The 16,318-nt window shown below is 46.8% G+C and overlaps 1 protein-coding gene across 1 annotated transcript; it reads right to left on the reverse strand.

Annotated features, from left to right (window-relative positions):
* Positions 1-10,817: 10,817 nt before the first annotated feature.
* HTR1B (5-hydroxytryptamine receptor 1B) lies at positions 10,818-14,859 on the reverse strand. Its single transcript, XM_056486911.1, has 2 exons — positions 13,464-14,859; positions 10,818-12,706 (listed from the first exon to the last, which is right to left on the reverse strand). The coding sequence occupies exon 1, from the start codon at positions 14,756-14,758 to the stop codon at positions 13,526-13,528; it is 1,233 nt and encodes a 410-aa protein (XP_056342886.1). The 5' UTR covers positions 14,759-14,859; the 3' UTR covers positions 10,818-12,706; positions 13,464-13,525.
* Between the last annotated feature and the right edge of the window lie 1,459 nt (positions 14,860-16,318).

Here is a 16,318-nt window from a genome sequence, read left to right on the forward strand (position 1 = left end):
TGATTACTGATTAATACATAATTAAGAAACATAGGATTTCAGTCAGGAAATCAAGTCACAAAGGATAAAATTACAGTGGCATCATTAAGATTACATTTAACAAGATATTCTCCCTAACTGAATTCAATAGCAGCTATGTTGCTCCCCTTTTTCTCTTAGGTTGAAAATTGAAAATTTACCCACTGCCATCAAATTAAGATGGGATGATTTTGTCATGATGGCTCTTGCACATGCCACAGACCTTCTTTCCACACTCACATCCTCTTGCACATGAAGAGCACAGGACAAAGGCTGAAAACCCCTTTCTGACTCATCTCAAAGCAGAATAACTCATCTCTGGAAGAAGGTTTTCCTCCTCTTTGCTTGTGAGTGATGCCACACAACACTGGGAACCAGGAATTACTTCACTCTTTCCCCACCTCATCTCCCAAAGTTTCCATGAAGATTTTCACTGTATGTCCCAATTAGCACATTCAGCCTGTGTGTTTAACAACCATTTAAAAACACATATGTAAGCCAATGCAGGGAGGAAATATTTATAGATACTAGTCATTTTTAGCTGTATTAGTCTTATTCTAAATGAATAAAAGTAGATAACAGTTTGAGTAACACAGATCCAGCTTCTTTCTGGATTTTCTTCTACCATATCAATTGTATTTGTATTGCTGGGTACTGTGGGATGGTTAATATACACATATATAAGAAAAGCAAGGATCAATGGATGAAAAGGCTTCCTTTTTAGATCTCTGTTCAATAGGAGAACTCTCAGCAGATTCATGATTTACTAGAAGTTTAGTCAAGCAGAGCAGTCCCAGTGAACTTTCTTTACTTACTGTCTAGACCAAGCAAAGAACTGCAGCAGCTGAACACCCAAAGGAGAGTAGCATTTCCAAAGCTAGGGGGAACAGAAAAGAGCTTTGTCAGGAAGAACAAGGGAGTCAGGACTCTTTCCTGGCTGAGTTGAGAATGAACCAACTGCTGGAAATTACGAGCATTTGCCTAACTCAGAGTTAGACCTGACTGCAGAGTCCTGGTCTGTGTCCAGAATACAAAAAAAAAAGTGGGATCTGACACTTTTGGAGTTTGCCAAAAGACAAGTGGATACCAGCCCACAGCAGGGATAGTTATATGAGTCTCCTGTCTGAAACGTGCAGGGTAAAAAAAAGTGTTAAAACTAATCAAAAGGACTGGTAAGTGTGGAGTTATTTACTGGCACTCTGCACACATGCACTTATTTCATTCTGTTGCCTAATGTTGACACATATACATCAAAATATTTCTGTTAAAATTAATTTGACCTTTGGAGTCTAAAAGTCTTTAATGGCAACACATTTTATCCCTCCATCTTTAACATTCCTCAAAATCAGGCTCCTGGGATACTTTAGGGACAATTTGTGAGCTTGTGACAAAGAAAACACAGGCAAGAAAGTTTTGTAGCATCCATCAAGGTAGAGGAGAGCATGCACAAACCCTGGGAGTTCTGAGGAGCAAGTGGCACTCACACCTGAGATTAGGGGCTTTGGTATGGAGCTGCAAGCTCTAGGGGACAAGTGGACTGCTCTGCCTGGTATTGAGGTCAGGCTGAACTTTCCATCACTTTCTGCATTAAAGATGGGTATTTCTGGGTTCTGATATCTCCTGTATTTTGCTGTTTCTCAGTTAGATTGTAGGCAAATCACCAGCTACTCTCAGCATCATTTTGCACTGTAAAAAGGTAGCTCACAGCAGAGAAACTTGCCTTGAGGTACTGAGAAAAGGGATGAGTGCTGAACCTTTAGATCTGGCCTAGAACAGGCCAGAAAACAACATCATCTGATTGAAAATCTCTGCTGTCATCTTATATCACATTTTCTGGAACTGTGGGTGGGGTGGGAGGCTGCAACTCATCATTTTTGTTTCTGAAACACTAAGGGCCAAATCATGTGAGTACTCTGATGAATTCATGCTCCTTTGGAAAACAGCTCTCCTAGGACTGACACAAACATGTTCTTTAAAGTAGAGGATGATAATAAAGCTGATTTTACCAAAAGAAGATTGGTATCATTGGCTTCCTTAGCAGAGGAGATCTAAGGCACAGAGTTACTCAGGGACACTTAGCAGGTCCAAACCAGCCCAGTGTTTCTTGTTTCCATGCCCAGCTGACAGTCCCTCTTGGGCAGCAGACTGCTACAGGGGGAGCAGGGCAGTGCCCAGGAGATGGGTGCTGTGGTGGCTGATGTGCAAGGGAAGAGCACTGCAAAATACAGCCTGGGCAACCACTGGGGCTAGCTAGGACTTGGGTCCCCTGGGGAAGGTGAAGAGTAGCCACACACAGGGTGCAGAACAAAAAGCATTTTCCTGGGGTAGGAGGTATGAGGAGAGGTTGCATCACACTGAATTTGAGCATTTCAAGAAAAAATGAAATCCATTTAATATCTTCTTAGATCCAGTGAGGATGGGAAAATGAGCTGTTAGGCTGCTCATCGAGGTCAAGCAACACAAAAGTACTTATCTATCTATTGTTTCTTTTGATCATAACATTTTGAAGTGTCCAGACACTCAAACACAAGGCTTGTTTGTACTAAACATCAGCTGTCCTTCAGACAAGCCCCTCACCCTGCCTCTGCCAGATGCTGACTAAATGAAGGAAAAAGCATTTTTCTCTACTTTCCTTATTCCTGGGCTGCTTGCCAAGTCCTTTTCCAAACCCTCGTGACTCTCTCTCGAGAGATGGAGCTGGTTGTGCCTGTTCCCCAAAAGCAGCAGGAGCCATCTCAGGCACCCCTGCTGACCCCAGATGCTGCTGTGGGAGCCCTCAGCCCCAGCCCTTCCCAGCCTAGCGTGGGGCTGTGGACCAGCTCCTGAGCTCCATCAGTCCCAGAGAACCTTCCCAGCCCTCCCTGGTGTTAAGGTGCAGCCCAAGAGCAGCTGACTGAAAGCTGGCTGCTTTCACCCCAGAGCTTTCTGGACAGAGAGCTGACTGATTTACAGATCCAATATCACTGTCTGCTGGCAGCCAGAAGTCTAAAATCCTTCCCAAATAGTGATGCTTGGTCACTGATGGAGCCCAGGATCCCTCAGTCAAAGGGAGTGGTTTATCCTCCACTGCCTCCAGCAGCCTTTTATGCAGTACATTAAAGTAAAATTGCAGTAATTTAAGATATTAAAGGAAATAAATACATGCCAATATGAACTCCACAGCAGTGCTGAACAACTCTACTCTTTTCATTAATACAGTGGGTCTGAAAATACAAAGTTTTGAGCCAAATGAGACTTTTACCCCTGAAGTTTTCCTTGGGGCTTAGGAAGCAATCATGTTGATACATGCAGGTCCCTCAAATAAAGAGCTGCTGCCACATTCAGGAATCTTTCAGAGAAAATATAATTTTCCTTGCCAGTATCGATACTCCTTTGCATTTCCTTTCTCATAATTTTCAGCTTCATAAGTAATTTTTTTAGGAATACATAAGACATTCGGAAAGGGCAGGACATAAATCTTGGATTTGAAAAAACTAGCTCCAAAAACTTCAACCTTTCAAACACCTGAAACACTTAGGATTAGTTTAAAAGCATTTAAAATCTCCATGTTTTTTTTTAATTTTTTTTTTTAATGATTTTTTCACCTCTCCACAAAACTATCTGCATCTATATAAACCCCAGTGCTGCTGCCCTGCTTAGGAACAGCTGCTTCATTAAACACCAGGGGAAACACTGCATCATTCTTTCTACTGTCTTTTTAATATCAGGTCTGAATCCTTATAAGCAGGAGTATTGTCTCCAGGCAATTCAAGGATTTAACCCACATATATTGCTCAGGCAAAAATCACATATGTAGGGGAAGTTGAAAGAATGTGAAGAACCTCCCTCTATTAAAAGAACTAGTAACTGTGCAGCTTGGAAAAAGCCTGGAGGAATTCCTTTAGGATGTTACCCTAAGCCTGATTAAAGGAACTCAATTATATCTGCTGACAAACCACTCAGAATATTTTGTGAACTGCAACCGAAGTGTGACTGAAACTTGTCATTCAGGCAGAAATCAATTCACTGTTCCTACAGCAAAAAGTAAAACTCCCAGTATTGGTAACTTACATTTAATTGAAATAAATAACTTCAATTTTAAAGACTAGTTGGGCAAGAGTATCCTACAGGGTGTTGACGTCCAACTTCTTTTTGTGGAAGTTGAGTTACAGTAATGACAATTTATGAACTAGTGAGAAGGGCTGTGATTTAATTAAAAACAGAAGAGATAAAATCCTTCCTTCATAAATGAAAGCTAATGCCCTGTAATTGTGTATAGCTGAGTTAAGAATACAGAGGAGCATGTGTGAGCCTTCTTTCCTTACAATACCCTGGAGTCTCCAGTTCTGGGAAATTGCACAATGACTACCCTTTTTTTTTTTTTTTTTTTTTTTTTTTCTTTTTTTTTTTATATTTCATCCTTGTGTTTGTGTGGAGTATCAGGAACTGGGCCCTGGATTTTCAAAGCAGTGTCCCAGCTCCAGAAACCTCATCACTTGGATGCTCACCCTGCAAAACCCAAGGTGATGCTTCCTTTGGAACAATCATTATTGTACCATCCAGCATCCATTTTTTGGCTGCAACTTTACATATATTAGAGGAGCAGTGGCTGGAAAATTGTCAGAATAGTCAAGTACCTTAATTCCTCTCCACCTAATGCAGAAGCAGGGCAGGATGGGCTGGGGAATCAGCACTCACCAGCACAACTCAAGAGAAGAAAGGTATCAGTAATGCTTCCTTCCTTGGGATTTTCAGACCCAGAGGAATCAGACCAGCAGAAGTGCATGTAGAGATGTGTTGCTTCCTATAAGAATGGTTGCACTCTGGATGTGCTTTCCCTTGCTGTGCTGTTGAGTTGTCCTTGCATGGCACAAAGAGGAAGCCTCAAGTACCATCTCAGCTACCTTGGCAGCTGGAATATGAGATTCCTTGTGTCCCAATGAGGCTTCAGACACATCCTGAAGACACTGTTTTCCTGAATGTTTTCTATTCTACCACGTCATTTCTGAAGCAGGTTTGACCTTCTTGTAGCATGCAGGATACAGGACACACAATTCACAAGTTGAAGAATTGTTGTCTTCTGCCTTGTTTTCTATATGTAATCTTTTGTTTGCTCTTTTGACTGCAGTTGTTTTCACAGAGAAGTGTTCCTACCGTGTCTAAAGAAAAAAAGTCTCCGTGATTTCATTGTGCATTCATAAGTGGAATTTTTTTCCCCCAAATAACATTATTCTGCCCTTCTCAGCATCACTTGCCTTTGTTCACTGATTTTCCAAGCCTCTCAAGTGAAAATGTTGAATATTCTATGTGTCATATACATCTGTGGGACTTGGCTGTTGTCCAAGAGGAGGACAGTGCTTCTCCTGAAGGTTCCTGTGAGGCCCCAGATCACACACTTGAGATCATCTCTTGCTCTGTTTTGAAAGCAACATTGTTATTGGTGTCTTGTTTTAGCTGCATGTAAATATACTGCTCAGAAGTATATTTAAGTCAGTATGAAGAAGCATATTAATGTATAAGAAGTATATTAATGTGAGTACATTAAGCAGGCACCAGTATTGACCAGTGCCCTACTGGAAACCTCAGAGAAACTAATGGTGGCTCCTTCTAAAATTTTTGCCAAAGCACAAGTACATATAAATGAAAAGGACTGATCTCATGATGACTCTCAATCATCTTCTCCATTAGTGTGGATCAAAGTAGAGAACCTTGTATAGAGCACTTCAGATCTAGCTGTCTGATATAAAGGATCTAATCCTGGGAGATGAAAAATCTGGTTCTTACCTGACACAAAGAGACCATTATTCTTCAAGGTCCCAAAACAGAGAATCACTCTGAAATACTCTTTTGTGAGCTGCTGAAGATTGCTTAGTGGCCATATAAATAATCACACTTTGCTTATGGTGGCTATACATTCACTGAACATGAACACCTCACAAGAGATTTTTTTTTTTTTTGCTATATTTTGGTGGGTAGTTTCTGACATGTAATTAGTTCAAATCAAATTAGGTATTTAGTTTTCTGACATCTGGAACAGTGGCTGCCAGCTATTTTCCTTCTATTTTTTCCTGAAAGAAAGGAAATGTCAGGTTGCATGGTAAAAAGCTTATTTGCAAGCTCACAAAGGAGCATAGGGACAATGATGGGTGAGGCAAGCCAAATAATATCCTCCCTCAGCTCCTCCCAGACCCATCACAGAAGGGCCATCAAAGACCCATCTCCAGAAGCCCAGAAGAGCACAGATGCACAGTGGCAGGTGATTCCAGGGGACACAAGCTCCTGTGCCCAGGCATAAAACCCACTACAAGGGCTCAACAGGAGCACTTTTACAACAGGAGGACATTATTCCCCATGGATAATGGGATACATTATGAGATGCAAGGGAAGAGCATTTGGGGATAACATGAGATTTGGAATTCAAATGTTTGGTGGAGAAACCAAAGCTGAGGAATGGGAGGGCTCAGGACCATTTGCAGAGGAACAAGTTTAGGAACAAATGACATGATGAGTGACAAAAGGATAAAAGTGGCTGGCCTTGTGTAAAGAAGTGCTGATTGGTATCAATTGTCTGGAGATTCCCAGTCTATCTTGTGTGCACATGTGTGGCTGTGGGTCTAAAAGCCAGTAACTGCAGAGGGCTGGTGGGTGGGAGGTGCTGCTTGCCTGCAGTGCAAAAACTGGTGAGGGCAACACGAATAAGTGTGTGATCACTCTGAAATAATAAATCAGAGTAGCCAGAGAGTGGGTGAGGTGCCCTGGGAGCCAGCTGCATGTGTATGTGTGTGTGTGCAATGACCTGTACCAGATGAAAAAAACTGGACACTAGGATTTGGTATTTGAGTCACAAAATCCACTAGGATTTTGGTATTTTCTAGAGGGATCCACCCTATATATATGCATAGATGTAGATAAATATCTATATAATTACCACTAGTGGACCTCCAACCTGATTAGCCAGAGAGGTGAGGACCATGAAGCCCTTGGGGCTGTTTGTGTAGTGTGAGCACTGAGTGCCCCTGTCTGTGCTGATGTGTGTACCTTGCAATGAGTGTGTGTTTGTGTGTGTTCTGCACACATATCTGCATGTGTTTGGGGAAACATGCTCAGCCTCACTACTGACTGGACCTGGGGCACCACAAGGCTGCTGGATTTGGGTCCTCTAACACTGTTCTCCCAGTAGCTCCTGTGTCAGAGCTGCCCTGAGCCAGGACCATGCAGACCCAGGGCAGAGAGAGCCTGTGGAGCCCCCAGGAAATCCATGTTCTTCACCATCTCTCACCTATACACCACCCTTTGAATCTTTCTGGACCCAATAAATGCAGAGTTTTGGTATGACCCTTGTGAGTCAGTGAGACCTGTCCCAATAAGAGCTTAGCACTGATGCTTTCCTTCTGCTGCCCACACACCCAGCTGTTCTCTACATCTGCACTGGTTTATGGTCCAGCTGCCTCTTCCACATCCACCTGAGACTCTTCTAGGAACCAAGTTCAGGGAAAAACAGCTTTTGCCTGTAGAGAGGAACAAGGAACCTTGCTTGCTTTTGCACTAATTCTCTTAAATCAACATTCCTTTTGAAAATAATATTTCTCATATTTTCAGGGACTGAATATTAAAAGGCTGAGTCCAAATGAGATTTGTGGTCTAACCACAACATACAGGTAGGAAAGGACATGAATTGAAATCTTAAATCTACAGGAAAAAGAGTGGATGAGCTTGGAAAGTATATGTCTTAATATAAAAGCAGACATGAATGTATTAAAAATAATTGGAGCATATTTGGGAATATCAAGATTTTTAGAAATGGCATTATACAAGTAATATTATGAAAGTGGGACCCCCGAGGCATCTGGATAGAAGGAAAATTCTAATTTAATTTTCACTTTTCAAAATTCTGGAAATATATTTATTAATTTTGCCCCATTCAGCCCTAAACATGTTCCTGAAATGTCATATAAGACCATTAATGCCGAATTTTTCCAGATCTTTTTTTTTGTCATGTTGTTCATATTTTTGCCTTGGTTTGCATAAGGAAAGAAATATCAAAAAGGGGTTGTTTTACATAATCACCCCCTGCTCATCTTTCCTATTTTTCTATGACCATTCAGCCTAAAAGATAGAACATATGATTACTTGGTGAAAGCCCTGCAGCCATGAACTCCATCTTTTTGTAGCCTTCAAAGTATTATTTGTATAAAGATAATAAAAAAGTCTTGTTCCTTTATAAGGATGACTGCAAGTAGTTTGATCTCTGAAAGAAACAACAAAGATTTTCTTTCTCCAGCTCTTGAAAATGACTCAGTACAAGATTTTGATCTCTATATTGTAAATTTGATATCCTGTGGATGTCCTCCTCATCTCATCTATTGAGCTGCTTGTTGTATTACATCTTTCAAACCTAACACGTGATTGATTTAAAAGCCTCATTTTCTGCTTGCTTTTCTATATCATTATTCTGTGCTTCAATGTTTCAAGCTCGTTACCAGCCACACACACTTCTGTAAGAGAGTTCACTTAAACTGCTTCTGTGTTCAGGTACTAACTGCTGGAATGCAGAAAACTTAATATCAGCCACTAATCATTGTGTACTGACATAGAGGGGTGTTTAAGAATACATCTCAAATATGTTTGCTTCCTCTAATGACAAAAATATTCCCAACACACAAAATGGAGTTGGCATCTACTTCATTTCATAAATGCACACTTGTAATTTTCTTACATGTCTCTGGGCATGGTTCTTCTTTCTGAAACTGTCTGCTCACCACTCTGCTGGGGTCATGAGATGCTGGAGTAGCAACCTTGGCTTTTCTCCTTACACCCTGGTCAAGGCTTGGAGATTTTGGATGGATTCCTCAAAGTCCTTCTTTGCTCCAGCCTCTCTTTGGTGGAGAAACCTGTTCATCAATCTCTGCTACCTTTCAATTTGAATGGAATTTTACTATTTGCCTGCAGAATTGCTCTCAGCCACATTGCTCAACCTGATTTGCTGCTGCAAACCACAAATGCTTGTTCTCCAATGTTGCTACTACTTGTCATTTTCACTTGGCTTCCAGAAAGAATAGCTTTAGACTGATCTGGATTTTCATGTCAAAGTGCTTACTTTTGACAATATCCAGTCCTTTCTGACCAAGAGAACACAGCATTTTCAAGTCAGAAAGCACTTGGAACGTTCTCCTGATGGAATGCAGAGTGGCTTTTTGCAGGCAGGGGCAATGGAGGGTGGAAATCAGCTGCTCCAAATGGAGTTGCACTCTACATGGCCCTGCTGGAGGCTGAAGGCTAGGCCAGCTTCCTCAAATGCTTTGGCAGGGAATATGGTGTAAACATCCAGACATTTAGTTGAGATCCCTTTTAGCACATGGAGACTTGCCACATTAGTAAAGGCATTTTCTTCTTCCTATTCATGCAGAAAAGGCAGAACTTTGTTGGCTGCTGCACGGCTATATGAAGGTTAATTGCAAGGGATTTCCCCTCTTGATTTCTATATTCAGCATCTGTGTTTTATTAATTGGAAAACTGAGAAATGCCTCTTAAATAAAACTGTGGAATACTAGAATAGTGCAGCTATGGGGCTGCAAACAGCTGCTCCCACAATGGGAACTACAGCACTGGAGTCAGCAACACTGTCACACACACATCCCTTACTATGAAATGTAGGAAACACAAGGTTTGCAAGCTTGTGTTCAACTTCAAACCTCAGTGCCCAGCAGAGACTTGTATCAAAAGCATCACTGTGTCTGAACCCATGGCAAGAAATAGATGAAAGACAGGCATGCTGCTTCTGTAATGAAAGACTGGAACAGCATGGGATTAGGCACCTTTGGAGTTTACCTGCAGTCATGAAGAGGCTCCCGTGAGAAAACACCCATAGGCAGGATTCACTGAGCCATTTCCACAGGAACACAGACAGGTTGGACAGAAAGGACAGCCTCTCCTACTCAAACTTTCAGAAGCTCCATCCTCCCAGGGGCAGAGTGCAATGACCAGGCACAGCAAGGGAGCGAGAAGCAGGACAGCAATACTCTCAGACCTCTTCAGAGAGAATCAAAACTTTACCACCATATCCCCTGAGCATCTTTTAAAACCCAGGTTCAGCCAGGACACGCTCTGCTAGTCACAGAGATGCTAAGCTCACACGGGACACTCTTCCTGCCCTAAAACACTCTGTGAATCTTGGAACACACTTTACATATTTATATTTTCTGGCACTGAGCGATGTTTGCCCTACATTTCTTCTCTTTCACTGCGAACAGCCACGTGTCCTCACTCTACCCATCCCCCTGTATAAAAGGTTTTCTCAAGCAGATGCTGCTGCTCCAGGAGCTCAAGGCCTTTACCTACCAGGTACCTCAGCAGGGCTCGAGCCAGCCTCTTCTGCTCTGTCTCCCAGTCCCTCAGGGCAGCTCCACACTGCCTTCCCAAGAGTGAGCATGGCTGTTCGCTTGTGCAGAAAGCTCAGAGCCTCAGCATAAACTTAGAAGGATATTTTCCTGATGAGTTAGCTCCTCAGCAAAATGCTCACATCACAACAGGGAGCTGGGAGCACTTGCTGCCCATTGTTGAAGATGAAGTGCGAGGAACTCAAAGTCCAGCTCCTGAAGCTCCTTGCTCTCCAAGCCCCTTAACTTTGTAAAGCTGACAGAACACTCAACTCTCTGGAAATGCTGAGAATACTCACTTCACATCTCATTTTCGGTTTTTCACACACGTAAGAAGCCTAGCTAGAAATAATTTGGGGTAAACAAAATCCATTCTACATGATCAAAAAATGACAAATGAGCATTGGTTAAGCATTGTTTTATGTCATCTTCCTTGCTTTTCTTCACACCATATATGCAAAAACCCCCATAAATTTCAAATTATTATAGGCATTTCAAACAAATAAGATAACATTTTAGAAAACTCCTCTTACCCCATTTGCTTTAATAATTTAAGAGACTACTTTCTAGAACCATAGTATAGTAGTTCTCTTTTTAAGAGGTATGCAATTTCAAGGCAATTTTTTGGATTTCTTCAAATTACTGAAAATGTTCATTTTCCACTGTTTCTTACAGACTTCCTCCTGCCCATGACCAGTAGAAGCACAAAGGGTCATGCACTTTCTTTACTATCCAGTTAAGTAAGTCCTTATTACTTGAATAACTCTCTGAAGAATAGCAGGTAGGTAAGTCATGTAAGATTTCTTCCAGTCTTTTAACAGCTCCCATTTAGAATACATACACACAGCTGTAAATGAACATTGATTACAGTATCCACCAGATGCTAAAGTAAGTTTTGTTTGCTTTTAAAGGAGTAGGAAAAATATTTGTGAAAAAAACAAACATTTTTTCTGACATTACTTGAAAATAGTAATAATTATGCCTAACAGAACTAGCTACAATGAAAGTAAAGCTGCCTTTAAAAAACTGACAACCGATTGAAGCTTGTAATTTCAACCTTCATCAATTGCTTTCTTGAGTGACTCATCAAATCAGTGTTACCTAAAAAGTCAGCACTAAGAAAGAGGGCAAACCAATAAATACTCCTTTCAGTCACACAACTGCTACCACTCTTGAGAACACGGTCAAGCGTTTTATTGTTTATACTCATTTTCATTTACACATAAGAGGAACAATCAATGCAGTTCTACCACAGCAGGTGGACCATATCCTGAAACTCTGCTGAATATGCACAGACCTGTCTTAAGGTCCAATCAGGAGAGAAAAAAAAAAAAAAAAAAAAAAAAAAAAAAAAAAAAAAAAAAAAAAAAACCTAAAAAACATGGGGGAAGTAGGGAGGCAAGAAATTTCACTAACATCAGTTAATTCATGATTCATGGTATTTATTTTGCAGGTGAAATGGCTCTTCTGAAAGAGCAAACTGCTTCACTTCTTTACAAAATACACTAAATAATGTTAAGTACTCAGAGAATTCTAAATTTCGCAGTGGTTCATGCGGTAAGGGTGTGCAACCGACACACAATGGAAAACATGGTTACAGCATCAAACTGCTACTTCTATTCCCAGCTGGTTTATGGAAAAGGTCATTTGACTTCTTGATTTCTGCTCTTATGGAGTAAAAGCAAGAAGTATTTCCTTTCTAAAGGCAACTATGAGGACAGACTACAGATATGCAGTGCAGTTGAACAGGTCTACAACTCTTGTTTCTAGAGCATTTGCATTTACTATTTCTGAAATACAAATATAAAACTTTTGCACACTGTCACTTCTCACACATGTTCAGCTGAAGGAGTCATTTACAGAATTTACTGCGATGCTCCAATTTCAAACGTGAGTTTTTCTCCTCTTGGCCTCATGGGTGAAGAGAGCAACTCTTTCCACTGAAAGAAAGAAATTACAGGTGTGCAGAAGTACAACTATGCTACCAACACAGACAGAGACAACTGTGCTCTTGTGCACACCCTTACAACTGGCCGGAGAACAAATTAGGAAGTTAAGCCTGCAAAATAAATGGATTTTACTCTCAAACTTTTTTTCTTCATTCCAGATGAATTATAGACCTTGATTCGAGGCTGCCCTCTTTTTTTTTTATTATTTTTTTGCAACTGATCTGCGTGCCTATTGGAACAGCATCTCTGCCAGAGTCATTACACTGAAACGCAGAGCTGAGCAGTTTGGTGGCAGAATGTATTGACGTTTTTGCAGCATCATGAGTCTGGCAACTGGGCTTGGGGAAGTTTCAAGCAGTGGGTCTTTACAATAGCAACTTGATTCTGCAGACAAAAAGCAAAAGATTGGCAGAATTATTAAAGTATCACAACAAAGGCATGTATGCATTCTGCGGAACGTGGCGCTGAGTTTGGCGATGAGCCGCTGCTGTCAGGAGGCGCGGAAAGGCAAAGCCCTTCCGCGTGTGAAGGGACACACCGAGGTGTGGAGCCTCCCACATTGCCCGGGGAGCAGCTTTCCATCGGCACGCTGCTCGCAGCCGGCTCCGCTCCCGCAGGAGGGAACGAAGTAAGGCTGGACTTTGCCAGCAGCCTTCACCTGGGGCCTATCCTACCTCCCTTCCTCACCAAAAACAACCCCAAAAAACCCAAACACGCCAACAAAAGCGCTGTCTGCGGGGTGCACGGAGTCCCTGCGGGGGCTGCGCGGCCGGCGGGCCGGGAGCGGCTCCGGGGCGGGACCCGGCTCCCGGGGCGCGGCTGCGGGCTGGGGAAGCCAGCGCCGTTTAGCACTAATTGGCCGAAACGCGGGCATTAGCATGCGAAATGGCGGCAGATTGCTTTAATAGGTGGAATTAAAAGCAGATTGCCGTGAGTCACTCCCTGCGAGCTGGCTGCGGGGGGAGAGGGGGGCACACTCGAGGCGCGCAAACACAGATTGCGAAATGTCAGGAGCGCGCAGCATCCCCGGCGCACTCCGAGGGTCTGAACGCAGCTCTTGGCGGGGCCGCACCCCCCCCGGGCCGTTCGCAGCCCCCGCCTCCCCCCAGCGCTCCGGGCAGGGCGGGGTGCGCGGACCTACCTGTGGCGCCGGGCGCGGGCGTGCATGGGGGCTGCCGCGGGGAACACATCGCATTCAACATTTCAGCCTGTGCATCGGAAACGTATGAGTTTGTGGAAAGCTTGTTTGAAGTCTTCGTTAGACATAGTATAGATGACGGGGTTGATGAGGGAGTTGAGATATCCAAGCCAATTGAAAAAGTCAAAGATGGCCATGTGGAACCAGCAAGCGTCCTTGCAAATAGGCATCACCAAGCTGATGATGAAAAAGGGCAGCCAACACACGATGAAGGCTCCTAAAATAATCCCTAAAGTCTTTGTAGCTTTCCGCTCTCTAGCGGCCGTCAGCTTCTTTTTCTCCAGCAGGGCGTCCGAGACCTTCACCTTCACCTGGTTCATGTACACGGGGGAGCCCGTTTCGCTGGATCCCTCGGGAGCCTTGGAGTTTATGGACGTGACGGAGGAGGTCGACCCCGGGGAGTCTGTAATTAACTGTGCCCGCGTTAGTCTTTTACCTGCTTTCTTTGGCGTCTGCTTCAAAATCCGCGACCTGGCTTCCACGTAGATCCTCCCGTAGAGGGCTATCAGCAGCAGAGTGGGGAAGTAGAAGGCTCCTACTGTGGAGTACACGGTGTACAGGACGTGGTCCGTGTTCACCACACAGTGAGATACTTCCTCGGCCTTCGCCTGCCGCCAAAACAAAGGGGGCATGGAGATGCAGATGGAGAAGATCCATACCAGCGCGATCATGCCCGCTGCCCGCTTGGGAGTCCGTTTCGTGGAGTACTCGACGGCGTCGGTGATCGCCCAGTAGCGGTCCAGGGCGATGACACAGAGGTGCAGGATGGACGCCGTGCAACAGGTGATGTCCGAGGACAGCCAGATATCGCAGACGATCTGACCCAGCGTCCACTTGCCGGTCACAGTGTACATGGTGCTGATGGGCATGACGAGGATGGAGACGAGGAGGTCGGTGACGGCCAACGAGGCGATCAGGTAGTTGGCCGGCGTGTGGAGTTTCCTCGTCTGGTAGACCGTGGCGATGACAAAGGCGTTGGAAAGCACCGTGGCCAGGGTGACCAGCGCCAGGACGACGGCGAGCACGATCTTCACGGAGAGGGGGGTGGCATCTTGGTAAATCACTTCCTCGGCGCTACAGTTTCGGTAAGAGTCGTTGGCGGAGCCCAACTGCGCCCGGCAGGGGCCGGCCGGCTCCATCCCTCCCGGCCGCCGCCCCCGCAGACGGCGGGGCTGGAGCGGCACGGCGGGGCCGCTACCCGGCAGGACCCCGTCGGCGCCGGGGGAGGGCTGCAGCATCGCCGCGCCGGCACCACCTCCCGCCCGCCTGCCCGCCCTTCCGGGCGCTGCGAGCGGGCTCCGCCGAGCCTCACTCCCCGCGGGCGAGGGAGCGGGGCAAACCGCGGACCGGGCGCGCCCGCTCGCCCCGGCAGCTCATCGCCCCGCCGCCTGCCCGCGGAGCGCGGCGAGCCCCGGGCATGGGGCTCCCGCCCCGGCCGCCCCTAAGCGCAGCCCCGCCGCCCGCGGCTCCGCGCCGAGTCTCGACGGGCGCGGCGGCAGCGCCGCATGCCCGCGGGCGGCGGCCTCGCCCCCCGGGCTGCGGGCGCGACGGCGGGGGCTGCGGGGGCAGCGGAGCCGCCCCGCCGGGCCGTGCCTTCACACGCAGCCCGCCGCTGCAAGTTTGCAGCCGCCGCCGCGGGTGGAGCAGGAGGAGGAAGAGGAGGGTCCGCGGGAGGCAGGGGGGGAGACCACCTCCCATTGCGCCCCGCCGCGGGCCATGCTGTCGATGCCCGGCCTCCGCCCAGCACCGGCAGCCGCGGGCAGGGGCCGGTGCGAGTGAGCGCCGAGCAGCCGCCGCCCCTTATATAGCGGGCGGCGCGGCTCCGCCGGCACCGAGCAACCGGTGCCGCTCTCGGGCGGGCTGCCCGCCCGCCTGCCCGCGGAGGAGGAGCCGCCGCCGCCTCCTCGGCCCTCCCTCCCGCACCCACAGCCCGACGGGGGGGTTCGGCCGCTCCGGCCCCGCGCACCGCCCCGCCGCCGGCCCCCCGCCCCTGCCCCTGCGGGCGTCGGGAGGAGCCCGAGCTCGGCCCCCGCCCAGGCGGGGAGCGGCCCCTCCCTCTCCAGCCCGACGAGGGATGCCGCGGCACGGGCGGATGCAGGTGTTCCTTGGTCCTGCCGTTGTTCCCATCCTATCTAGCACCGTGCCCGCTGCGCCGTGAGGCTGGGCGATGCCAGGCTCCCCAGGGAGCCCGGCGGGCCGGGGGTACTGCCCGCTGCCACGTCCCTCGGCGGCGGTACAAGTGCCGCTCGGCGCCGGAGCTGGGCGTGCGGGGAGGGCCGGGACGGTGCGGGACGGAGCGGGACAGGGGCGCAGCCGGGGCGGGACAGGGGCGCAGCTGGAGCGGGCACGCATCTCGGCACCGCCCGCCCCGACCGCCGGGCGAGCCCCGCTGCAGTCGAGGTGCGCGGCCCACCGGATCACATCTCCTGTTTACACTTCTAGTAATCCCTTGTCTTCCGAGCTCATGCTTTCTTACCCATTTTTTCGCTTCCTTTTATATTTTCCCCGTTATTTTCCCGGTGTGCTTGGAGGGGCACGCCCGCGGTTGAGCAGCCTTGATGTGCTCCGCAGGCTCCTCCAGCGCTCGGCAGGCGGGGACGGGCAGCGGGAGCACGCGTTTGTCCAGGTCCCGCAGCTCCTGCCAGCTTTTGTTCTCAGCAGCCGCAGGAAAGTTTTGCACACAAAGGGAGTGAAAGCTTGCTTTTTGCTGGATCAGGATAATTCCAAGCTCGGTGAAATGTCTATGCTCCAGCCTGATTAAATCTCCCGAAGACACCACGACAAATTCAGTTAAGAGG

This window comes from Oenanthe melanoleuca, chromosome 3 (assembly GCF_029582105.1).
Source record: "Oenanthe melanoleuca isolate GR-GAL-2019-014 chromosome 3, OMel1.0, whole genome shotgun sequence".
NCBI classification, from domain to species: domain Eukaryota; kingdom Metazoa; phylum Chordata; class Aves; order Passeriformes; family Muscicapidae; genus Oenanthe; species Oenanthe melanoleuca.

What these genes read in the sequence shown, in the direction of transcription:
- HTR1B (XM_056486911.1), bottom strand. Translation starts at nt 14,758, where the DNA reads ATGCTGCAGCCCTCCCCCGGCGCCGACGGGGTCCTGCCGGGTAGCGGC.